At 37.9% G+C, this 11,970-nt stretch overlaps 3 protein-coding genes across 4 annotated transcripts; 2 read left to right on the forward strand and 1 right to left on the reverse strand.

Moving 5' to 3' along the window:
* The first annotated feature begins 5,876 nt into the window (after window positions 1-5,876).
* LOC104723269 (large ribosomal subunit protein eL32y) lies at window positions 5,877-6,852 on the forward strand. The gene is made up of 2 exons (XM_010441601.3): window positions 5,877-6,059; window positions 6,394-6,852. Exons 1-2 carry the CDS (start codon window positions 5,970-5,972, stop codon window positions 6,703-6,705), a joined length of 402 nt encoding a protein of 133 aa, XP_010439903.1. The 5' UTR covers window positions 5,877-5,969; the 3' UTR covers window positions 6,706-6,852.
* A 612-nt stretch (window positions 6,853-7,464) lies between these two features.
* On the forward strand, window positions 7,465-9,086 carry LOC104723270 (uncharacterized). The gene has a single exon (XM_010441602.3). The coding sequence runs from the start codon at window positions 7,476-7,478 to the stop codon at window positions 9,084-9,086; it is 1,611 nt and encodes a 536-aa protein (XP_010439904.3). The 5' UTR covers window positions 7,465-7,475.
* Window positions 9,087-9,518: 432 nt separating this feature from the next.
* On the reverse strand, window positions 9,519-11,897 carry LOC104723272 (uncharacterized). Of its 2 annotated transcripts, none has more exons than XM_010441603.2 (4): window positions 11,497-11,897; window positions 10,317-10,972; window positions 10,138-10,236; window positions 9,519-9,894 (listed from the first exon to the last, which is right to left on the reverse strand). In XM_010441603.2, the coding sequence occupies exons 1-3, from the start codon at window positions 11,594-11,596 to the stop codon at window positions 10,144-10,146; spliced, it is 849 nt and encodes a 282-aa protein (XP_010439905.2). In that variant the 5' UTR covers window positions 11,597-11,897; the 3' UTR covers window positions 9,519-9,894; window positions 10,138-10,143. The 2 variants fall into 2 exon arrangements, with proteins under 2 accessions (XP_010439905.2, XP_010439906.2); XM_010441604.3 differs by lacking the exon at window positions 11,497-11,897 and adding an exon at window positions 11,234-11,348.
* Between the last annotated feature and the right edge of the window lie 73 nt (window positions 11,898-11,970).

An 11,970-nucleotide genomic window follows, 5' to 3' on the forward strand; every position in this document is an offset into this window, starting at 1 on the left:
CAACAACTCTACTCTGGAATGACTCGACTAGCTAGGATAGATTTCCCAAGGTTTAATGGAGAAAGAGTGAAAGATTGGCTGTTTAAGTTTGAGCAATTCTTCAAAATGGATTTTACACCTGATGAGTTCAAAGTAAGCATGTGTTAGATTCATTATGATGGACCAGCAGCGACATGGCATCAGTCTTTGTATGATTCAGAGTGTGAGAGTGAAGTTTGGCATGATTGGTCTGCCTATAAGTCTTTGTTGTTGGAGAGGTTTGCTGAGGTATTGGATGATCCGATTGCTGAGTTGAAAATGTTGCAAGAGATGGATGGAATTGTTCAATACCATGAGAAGTTTGAAGCTATTAGAGTTCAGATTAAACTTCCAGAAGACTATTGGGTACGCGCTTATTTGGTTGGGTTGCGTATTGACACGCAAATGCATATTCGTATGTTCCAACCCCAGTCTATACGCCAATGTTTGATATTGGGAAGGTTATACGAGCAAGCTCATTCTAAGAAAGGAGGTGGAACGGTTTATAGTCCACATTCTTCTTATTCGACGAAGGGAGTGTTGGCAACTAAGCCTGAAGTATCTAACAGAGTCTTTGTACCTGACCCATCGTATAAGGCAAAAGAGACTCAAATGCAACCACGGAAATTCCTGTCTACTGATGAGATGAATTGCCGCAGAGCACAAGGCTTATGCTTCCATTGTGATGAGAAATACACTCCTGGACACCATCTCAAGCATAGGAAGTCTCAATTGTATATGATGGAAATGGGTGAAGAAAGTGAATGGGAAATGCAAGAAACGGAGGTCGGAGAGGAGGTGAGCGAGCTAGAAGTGCAAGCTCATGTCTCTGTTAATGCAGTTTCAGGAACCTCGGATTATTGGACAATGAAGGTGAGGGGAATGTGTGGGAAACATAAAATAGTCATGATGTTGGACTCTGACTCCACTCATAATTTCACTGATCCAAGAGCTGTGAAGAGGCTGAATTGTGAGGTTAAACCTCCAGGTTTGATGAGGGTGTCAGTAGCGGATGAGCGCAAGTTGGGAGTGAGTGGGAAGATCGAGAAGTTTCAATGGACTTTCAAAGATACTGCTTTCGAATCCAATTTGATGATCATTCCTTTGGAGGGTTGTGATGTGGTATTGGGAGTTCAATTTTTAGCATCATTGGGTGCCATTTCATGGAATTTTCACACATTGGAAATGAAGTTTGACTCGAACTCCAAACTTGTTCACGTACACGGGTTGAAGCAGGGTTCTATTAAAGAGGTCAAATCAGCAAAGCTGAGGAAGGAAGAAGCACATATATCAATGTTGTGTGTACAACGAATTACATAAGAAACTCCTGCTCTGTTATGTTCCGTGGAGGCTTGTGATGACGGTCAGGTGAAACATCCGCAGCTTGATCAACTGGTGAATGCATATGCAGATATTTTTGAGGAACCAGCATCTTTGCCACCTTTTAGAGCAAATCACAATCATAAAATTCCCTTATTGAAAGGCTCTAACCTGGTCAACCAGCGTCCGTATCGGCATGCTGTTTACCAGAAAACAAGATTGATAAGATGGTGAAGGAGCTACTGAACAATGGAGCAATATAGGATAGTAGCAGTCCAAACGCTTCACCGGTGGTGCTTGTTAAGAAGAAAGATGGTAATTGGACGTTATGTGTGGATTACAGGGGTTTGAACGGAATGACTATTAAGGATAGGTTTCCAATTCCTCTGATTGATGATCTGATGGATGAGCTTGGGGGTTCTGCAATATATTCTAAGATTAATCTTAGAGCGTGTTATCACCAAGTTAGGATGGATCCTGCTGATATGCATAAAACAACTTTTAAGACGCATAGCAGTCATTATGAGTATTTAGTTATGCCATTTGGCTTGACTAATGCTCCTGCTACCTTCCATGGTCTGATGAATGCAGTGTTTCAGGACTTTTTTTGAGAAAGTTTGTTCTCATTTTCTTTGATGATATACTCATCTATAGTCCTAATATGGAGTTGCACTTGGTGCATTTGAAGGAAGTGTTCCAGCTCATGCGGGTGAATAGCTTGTTTGCTAAACAAAGTAAGTGTGTGTTTGCAGTCACTAAAGTGGAGTACCTGGGTCATTTCTTTGAAGCAAAGGGCATTTCTACGGATCCTCATAAAATTTTAGCTGTTCAAGTGTGGCCTGTTCCAAAGACAGTCAAGCAATTGAGGGGATTTCTTGGTCTTGCTGGTTATTATCGAAAATTTGTGAAGGGATTTGTAGTCATTGTTCGGCCATTACATGTTCTGACTCAGAAAGATTCATTTGTTTGGTCTGACGATGCTCAAAAAACATTTGATCTCATGAAGAAGGTATTATGTGAGGCACCCGTTTTGGCTTTACCTCAGTTTGATAAGTCGTTCTTGGTAGAGAATGATGCTTTCGGGGATGGCATTGGTGCGGTGTTGATGCAAGAAGGCCACCTGTTAGCTTATATTAGTCGTCAACTGAAAGGGAAGTAACTCCACTTGTCTATCTACGAGAAGGAATTGTTAGTTGTGGTGTTTGCAGTGCAGAAGTGGCGGCACTACTTGCTACCTAACCATTTCATTATTAAGATCGACCAACGGAGCCTGAAATACTTGCTGGAGCAGCGCTTAAATACTCCTATTCAGCAACAATGTTTTCCTATGCTGTTGGAAGGGAGTGAAGTTTTACATATGGCTATCTCGGTGTTGGATTGTGATCTTATGCAGTGGATTCAATCTGGCTATGACAATGATACGACACTCAAGACCATTATTGATACCTTGAAGTTGGATCCTACATCTGAGGAACACTTTTCTTTGGTTCAGGGCGTGTTGCGGAGAAAGAGTAAGATAGTGGTACCTGCGGATGATGATCTTAAAAATGATATATTGCAATGGTTACATTGTTCAGGTAGTGGAGGGTATTCAGGTCGGGATGTTACTTGTCAGCGAGTAAAAGGCTTGTTCTATTGGAAGGGAATGTCTAAGGATATCCAAAGTTATATACGGAGTTGCGAGGTTTGTCAACGGTGCAAGTACGATACTTCAGCATCTCCAGGCTTGTTACAGCCCCTGCCTATTCCGGAAACGATTTGGTCGGATATTTCCATGGACTTTATCGACGGTCTTCCTCCCTCATTTGGTAAAACGGTGATATTTGTAGTGGTGGACAGGTTGAGCAATGCTGCACATTTTATGTCTCTTACTCACCCTTACTCTGTAGTTTATGTGGCTCAAGTCTTCATCGACAACGTCTTCAAACTACAAGGCTTCCCTAAGACCATTGTCAGTGATCGAGATACTGTATTCTTGAGTGAGTTATGGTAGGAGCTATTTTCTTTGCAAGGCGTGGCTCTGCATATTCTAGTGATTATCACCCGCAGTTCGATGGTCAGACAGAGGTGGTCAATCGATGCTTAGAAACTTATTTGCATTGTATGTGCAGTGACAAGCCTCACCTTTGGAGTAAATGGTTACCTTTGGCTGAATTCTGGTACAACACCAATTACCATACGTCTATTCAGATGTCACCTTATGAAGTAGTTTATGGACAATCTCCACCAATACATTTGCCTTATTTTCCGGGGGAATCAAAGGTGGTTGTGGTAGCTCAATGCCTCCATGACCGGGAAAATATGTTATTGCTGCTGAAATTTCATCTCTTAAGAGCTCAACATCGAATGACTCAAAATGCTAATTTGCATCAATTGGATAGGAGCTTTGCTATTGGCGATACGGTTTATGTAAAGTTGCAACCGTACAAGCGGCATTCGGTGGTTCTGCGGTCTAATCAGAAACTGGCACCAAAGTATTATGGTCCTTATAAAATTTTGGACAAATGTGGTTCGGTTGCTTATAAGTTGGACTTGCCTGCATCTTCTAAAATCCACCCAGTCTTTCATGTCTCACAGTTGAAGGAGTCTGTTGGTCCGGTAGCTGCCAGTTCAATATGACGCCTTAATCAAGGAACCTGATCGGGTTTTGGAGCGTAAAATGGTGAATCGTCAAGGGAGGGCTGCTACTATGGTCCTTATCAATTGGACAAACCAAGATGTTGCTGAAGCTACTTGGGAATATTTGTTTGATATCCAGCAGCGGTTTCCTGACTTCAAACCTTGAGGTCAAGGTTTTCTAAAGGAAGGGGATTTGTTACAGATAAGAAGAGTGCGAGTGTTAAGCTGATGTGGCGCTATGGAGTATTATGATTGGTGCGTGATTGTTGTGTGACCTATTCTGATGTGGCAATTGCGGATTGGGTTAATTCGAATTGCAGAAGTATTGACCATTGACTCCAACGGTAGTCTAATAAGTGAGTACAGGAGGAAAAATGATAATTATGAAAAACTACCTCGTTGTAATATTTTCCTCTCTTTGAACTTTCTATGGTGTGTTCTTACTCTTTAGAATCGAGATTTGTTTCTACTTGTAAGATCTCTGTTCTTCTGAGATACCGATTTGCGCTTTGATTAGCGTCGATTGATTGATTCTATTTGTAATTCAATTGAAGTATTGTTTGTTCTTTATCATTATATAATATCTATATTTATATTATAAATATTTTAAATATTATCATTAATTTGGATTATGTTACTGAAATTTGAGCTTCTATAACTCAAATCAGCTTCTATAACTCAAATCAGCAAAATCTTTCTTTATTGCTATGAGTGCATTGAACACACAAGAAAAACATACCATTGATAAGAGTTTTAAACCTCCTTAATTATCTCTTGTTTAATTTCAAACCATTTTTAATATTGGTTGATTCAGAGTTAAAAAGAATGAAAGAAAATAGATAATAATTAGTTTTGTTGATGACTTAAGAAATTGCTAAGGTTCAATCTTACCACATGAATGATACGAAAAAAATGGAATGACTTATGTTAGTTTGAGATTAGTAATCATCATCCATAATTGATAAATGCCATATTTTACATCTAAGTAACATTGCATTATCACAACATATTTTGTACAGTGAAGTTCAATTTGTTATTGTATAATCCTAAACGGAAACTCATTTTGAAATGCAACATAATCATACATTTTTTTTATTCAAAAACTTAATATATAAATAATTTATAAATATTAACATTTATGATATATATGATATTTAAACATTTATGAGGTAAATAAATTATTTACTAAGGCCATGAATGTTTTTAGTCTTTGGCTTCTTTCTTTTTTTGGTTTTTGATTTTTGGTATAGATTTTAGTTTTTGCATAATCTTGAATGGTAACTTGTTTAGTTTTTAGTTTTTATATAATTAATTTTTAACAACATTTTTAAATTATTAGCTAGTATCAATATGGTTGAAAATCATGGAATGTTAACATTAAAAAGAAGTCAACAATCCAAAATCCATGAAATTCTTTCATGGAAAAACACTAAGAAATGAAACAAAAAATGGATAGTGCTTTCGTCATTCAATACTTAAACTTTTAGTTATTGTTTTGGATTTAGTTTTTTTTTTTAAAATATCATGTAAGTTTTTTTTTTTAGAAACCCTCAAAACTTGGTTTTTGGATTCTATTAACAAAATAAGCAAATCCACTTAAAATCTGGTTTTCCTAATTTTTAGGAAATCTATTTTTCAGGAATCATGAATGGCTAATCAACTAGTTTTTGCAAAATCAAAAACCAAAAATTGGTTCAAAATCTGCAGCAATTCAAGGCCTAAGTATAACATTTATTTATATTGATTTATGAGGTAAAAATAAATAATAACATTTATTTCTATTTTAATTAAGGACATACAGTATACAGTTAGTTAGTTTATTAAGTGGTAAAAATTAAAAAGGCCGGAAAATAAATTTCTATTGGGCCGAAACATGAGCCCATTTAGAATGGAATATCAGAAAACCCTAGTGTACGCTTATAAAAGGCATTTTTAGGTTTGTTCAACTCCCCGGCTGTCTACTACTACTACGGAGTCGCTTTGAAAGAGATCTTAGGAAGAAAGAAGCAAAAATGGCGGTCCCGATGCTTACCAAGAAGGTCGTGAAGAAGAGGTCTGCTAAGTTCATCAGGCCCCAGAGCGACCGTAGAATCACCGTCAAGGTATCCACTTTTTTCATTATCAATTTCACAGAATTTATACTTAGTTTCTTCTTAGGATTTTAGAAGATCAGTCTCTAGAGTTCTATTAAAGTTTACACCTTTAGGACGCAATAATATGTAGATGAAGATTAAACATGAAAATGATGATTTAAGTTAGCCTGAGTTCTCTCAGGAACAACTTTTATTGGATTCCAGATTAGGTTGAGTTGGATTCAAGTTTTAGTTTTTTATTAGGTCTCAGAGTTTGTATGAATCTGAGCTTTCTTGATACGTTTGTGGTGCTTTTGGGTTTGATTTCTTACATTTAGACATTGTGGTTGTGACCTGATATCAGGAAAGCTGGAGGAGGCCAAAGGGTATTGATTCGAGGGTGAGGAGAAAGTTCAAAGGTGTGACATTGATGCCCAATGTTGGTTACGGATCTGACAAGAAAACTCGTCACTATCTCCCCAATGGGTTCAAGAAATTCGTTGTTCACAACACAAGCGAGCTCGAGTTGTTGATGATGCACAACAGGACTTACTGCGCTGAGATTGCTCACAACATCTCCACCAAGAAGAGGAAGGCAATTGTTGAGAGAGCTGCTCAGCTAGACATTTGTGTTAGCAACAAGCTTGGTAGGCTCCGTAGCCAAGAAGACGAATGAAGAAGAAGAATACGAAGAAACTGAAGCCTACCTTAGTCGTTTCTTCTGTTTTGTTGCATTTTCCATTTTGTTATAAGACTATTTTGATTACTGTTGCTTTTGTGTTTGGAGTGAACAAACATGAGTTAAAAGACATTTCGGTAGACCTATCACAGTTTCATTACCTGTCCAAAATAATGATCTTGAATTCTCATACCATATAATGAGAATTTATCAGAGAGGACGCTGTACCTTTTAGATTCATAGTTTCAACGTCCCATGATGTGGAGTCGAGACAATGTTCGCCATGGTTATATTGAGACCAAACTCTATCTAACGTGTGATATGCCAAATGTTTTTTTCCTGATATAGCTAACGTGACGTTACATTTGTTAGAGTTGTGTCATTTATCAACGGTTCAGGTTCCTTATTAGGTGCAAAGATTGCATCAGTCAGGGAACCAAATCGAGGGTCTTCAAAAAGAATACTTTTTCCCCATGGGATTAACGAGGAAGAACAGTTTAATGGAGAGGCACTGAATCTGTTCGACGAAATGCCTCTGAGAGATATTGTACTGTGAGAATGTAGAAGAGAAACGTGATTTTGTTTTTTTTTTTACGTTGGACTTGTATAAAAAGCAAATATATATACACAACGTCAGCTCAAACGTCTTTGTATAAAAAGACTACTTAGTACATCTCGAAAGTCTCTCTCCCTCTCTCTGTCTTTTGCTCTCTCTCTCTCTCTCTCTCTCTCTCTCTCTCTCTCTCTCTGCTTGCTGAAACCAGAAGATGAATATCAGAGATTCGTTTGGAGATACTAACGAAGGAGAAGAAAGTGATACGGGGAAGACCAAGAAGAAGATGAGTCCTGAATCTTCAATCTTTTCAACTATTCTCGCTGATATTGAAGAGAACCCAACGATATTGGAGGTGAAACAGATGAATTTGAGCGCTGAATTCTTAATCTTTTCAACAATTGACGCTGATGGTGATGAACAGAGTCCAGCGATACTGCAGAATAAGAACAACAAGAAATTGAAGAAGACCCCAATTGACTTCACGAGTACGGTACCAGAAACCCTAACTCATTCAGATTCGATCGGCGCTCTCAATGAAGAACTAAAGATTATGAGATCTGAAACAGAGATCAGAGGTCAAACGAGTGATCGATCTGTGTCTTGTAACCCTGGTTACGATAGAGAATGTAATTGCGTAGAAGAGGGGAAAGTGGAACAACGTGAAAAAGCTAAGTTTCTTGCGGATGAGGTTATTGAGTGGCTCTTGAGAGATATGAAAGAATCCGAAATCTCTACTGGTACTGAAGTCTTGGCGTGCAAATTAGGGAATGGTGACATACTCGAGACTATTGATGACATGTTACCAATGATGATTGGTGATGAAGATGAACAGGTGAATGATACAGACGGTTGTGGTCGGGTTGATGAGTTTGTTGATAAGGTGTTAGAAGAGATTGAGAAAGATGGGAGTTACTTACACTGGATTGAAGATGGTTATATGTTTGGAGGGTTGCTTGAGAATCTGATAAGAGATAGATTGATAGAGAAAGCTGAGAAGGAAGAGAGAGAGGTTTCTTCATGGGTCTCTAATGGGGTTGCAGAAGGAGAGAAAGAAGAAAGAAAGGATATTAAGGAGAAGAAGAAGATGACTACAGAGGTGGTCATAATGGAGAGAGCTGAACAAGAATCAACTGTGAGTAAACGTGATTGTTTAAGACGGTCGTATTTGGTTGAGAAACTGAGAGAACGACATGAGGATCTGATGCAGAGGAGAAGGAAAGCTGCTAGATTTGGATTGGAGCTTTCGTTTCTTGTGGCGGAATTTATGTTTTTGATACCTAATGAGTTTCTTGCTGGTGAAACTGGAGATTGCAGCTGTATGTGTACAAAGCTACTTGGGGTCGATGAAGATGAAAAGGGTACAAGTGTAATCATAGGAAAGCTTGAGGCAGTGTTTAGGATAGTGATTTGGAAGAAGCAGAACAAGGAACATGATGTCAACCTTCCTGAATCTATTTTTAGGTATGATGATTTCATTCGTCTTTGCGCAGATGCAGTTCGAGCCTTGGGAAAGATTGTTTGGGCTATGAAAAGGGATCAGTGTGAAACACTCAATCTTTCTGATTTGGATTGTTTGTTTGAAGATTTCGAAAAAGTGTTGATGAAGATTGAGCTGAAGCTAGCAGAGATGAAGCAAAAGGTTTACAGATCTGTTTCTGCGGATTATGAGTCGTTTTCGAAGTCAGAAAGGTATGATCGTTTGCTCGGAGAAAAGTTCATGAAGAGGGCCATTGCTGATAACAGATTTGGGAGATCAGTGATTGGATCTTACTTAGTAGAGATATGGCGGTCTCTGTTTCAGGCAGAGGCATTACAGGAGTAGTGGAAAAGAATGATTCCTAGCAGTACTTTCTGGAATTTTCGTGTTCTTGGACCAGAGATTTTTTTGTAGATGATTGATTGGTAAAACTGTGGAAAGTCTTTTTTTTTTTTCCTCTAGAAATCATAACAATGTAGCTTCTTACACAAACTGCATGCATGATTAAGGCTAATACTTCTTTTACACGCAGCTCACTTGACAATGTTATTGATGCAGATGCATATAGGCTCAAAGAAAACGCTATTCTCTGTCTGAAGTGATCATTTAAATAAACTAAGAATCATATGTACACAAATGTAGCTCATAAGACAGACAGAATTTTATCGTGGGACAAAGTGTCCTCATGGATGGTGGAGATAACACCCATTGACATTGAAGAAATCATGTTTTTTCTTTTTGTTTAGGGCGAAAGAGACTTCAGTTGAAACACGAGAATCCATAAACCCAGTCTTATTATACGTAAAACATGAATCATATTAAGTTCACCATAAACACTAAACAGCCTCAAAGTCTCATAACCTGAGAGAACAAAGACAATGACAACCAAGGAATCTTACATATCGAAACGGAAGACAAACAAAGAAAAACTACAAAAGAAGCTGTAAAAAACTTATATAAAGAGCAGATACTGTAGTAGATATGTCTGATCTGAAGACTATTAGAAGTAGAGTACTCTTTCATGTGCGAAAATTTGTGATTTGATAGACATTCATTCATCAAGTTACTGAACTTTGACAGGTACTCGAGAGAGGAAACTGAGAATCCTTAGCCGTGATCTGCACCTTCCGAGTTTATAGGCAACACACTGTTTCTGTCATTAGATAGAATATATCATTCATCAACGACTCAAAGAGATGTGATTTTTCAGACAGCAATTGCAGGATTGAGGCTAGTTTACTTGACAGTACAATTGATGTATAACCAACTGGTGCTACTTAAAGAAATGCTTTCAATTGGTTCTTATCCATAAACAAAGAATCATATATGTATAGACTTATGAAGCTCACCAAAGCAGAGAGATTTATGCATCCAGCAATTCAAACAGAGAGGTTACCTGAGTTTATCTACTGGATCCAGTGACCACATCAAACAAGCCACAGCAACTTAACCATGAGGTTCTTTGCGCAATTCCATGTGTTGGTCGCACGGGAGCCTGAGAGAAAACTAAGTTTAGTCCTTTTGATAACATAAGCCATAAAAAGGGATAAAGTGAAAAGGGATAACAATAAAGACCTCTTCCTCATGAGATATGACAACATCAGACTCTTTGCTGCCTTCAGGAACACCGTTGGATTCTGGAAGAGGCGATGTTTTCCCCTCCGTTTCTTTGACATCAGAGTCGGTTTCACCTGAAGATGCCTGCCTAATCTCATCAGCTGCAAGAGAAACTTCAGGGGCAATCTCAGTTGGTTTAGGCAAAGGGTTCTCGTCAGTCTCGTTTGAGGTTATAATATCAACATGCGAGATTTCAACCAGTTCTCCAGATTTGGGATCACTAGGAGTAGCAGAATCCAACAAACCGGTATTCTCCACAATCGCATTAGCAGTACACCCCATAAATGGAGCATCTCCAGCAATAGGCACAGGTTCAATTGGCACAGAACTCACAGTTATCACTTCAGGAATAGAATCACCAGTCTCTTTATTATCGTCATCAATCTTCTTGACTTCCCTGGACTCATCATCCGAGCTGCTGCTGCTGCTGCTGCCACTACTGCTGCTACTAGAGCTCTTGTCATGATCATGACTTGAATCAGTGATCTCTATGCGCTCATCAGTATCCTTCTCGATTCTGATAGCATCTTCCTCAGTCGATCCTGACTTCTTGTAGTTTTCCTGAGAGCTAACAGTACCATCATCGTTCTCCCTTTCCCCTTGGCTTCTTGAATCTAGCACATCGATTTACAAAATCCAAAATCAATATAACTAACATAGTGACTTAACACTGTCTTTATTCAGATCAAATCTTAACTAACATCAAAAGAATCAAACCTCAAAAGAGAAAGAAACAAACAAAACTGGAAACAGCTACTAATCAAACCAAAGCATCAGAGATAAACAACTTCAAAACAAAACGAACCGAAAGATCAGATTTTTTGACAGATTTGAATCCCTAAATTTTGAGCCTAAAAGGGAAGTTAAAAAGATACCCATTTTGTTTGGATCGGTGAGCACAGATAATAAAAAAAAAAAAAAAAAAAAAAAAAAAAAAAAAAAAAACCAAAACTTGAAGAAACACTACTGTATAAAAGAGTAAAAGAACTCAGATTCAAAGCGAAGCTAAATAGAAACAAACAAGAGAAAGGTAGCCAAAACGTGTGTAGTGAGATTGAATAATTGAGAAAACAGACAGAGAGACAAAAGAGAGAAAGTAGTGAGTGTAATGGGCTGTAAAAAGGAATTAAACAAATACCATGGTTGTTGTTGGATTTGAGATTGATTTGAGTAGAAGATGCTTCTTCTACTTGTTGCTTTTTCTTAGCTGCTTTCCTTTTTTTAGCACCTGAAGGCATGATTTTGGTCCTTCTTCTTTCTTTCTTTTTTCCTAAGGTGGGGATCTCTAACAGCTATGGCGGACCGTGGCTTGTCTCTTTGGGGTTTCTCTCTGTAAAACAAGAAAGAAGACGAATAAAAATGGAGTCTTTTTGTTGTGTTATTTATTTTTCAAAACTCAAAATGGCAGAAGTGGGAAAGTTTTTGGGTGTTTCTTCTGCTTTCTCGTTTTTATTGATTTTTACTCTTTGCAAAATAAAATCATTATAATTGATTTGTTTTGTGTACGCGTTTGTTTCATTTATTTTCCGCGTTTGTTCCGCTTTTACTAATTTAGACATTAATTTTAATAGATTTTTCCTAAACTTAGTTCAAACAAAAAATCTTCACTTTT

The sequence above is a fragment of the Camelina sativa genome, chromosome 11 (assembly GCF_030686135.1).
Source record: "Camelina sativa cultivar CO46 ecotype springtype chromosome 11, ASM3068613v1".
In the NCBI taxonomy this organism is placed as follows: Eukaryota; Viridiplantae; Streptophyta; class Magnoliopsida; order Brassicales; family Brassicaceae; genus Camelina; species Camelina sativa.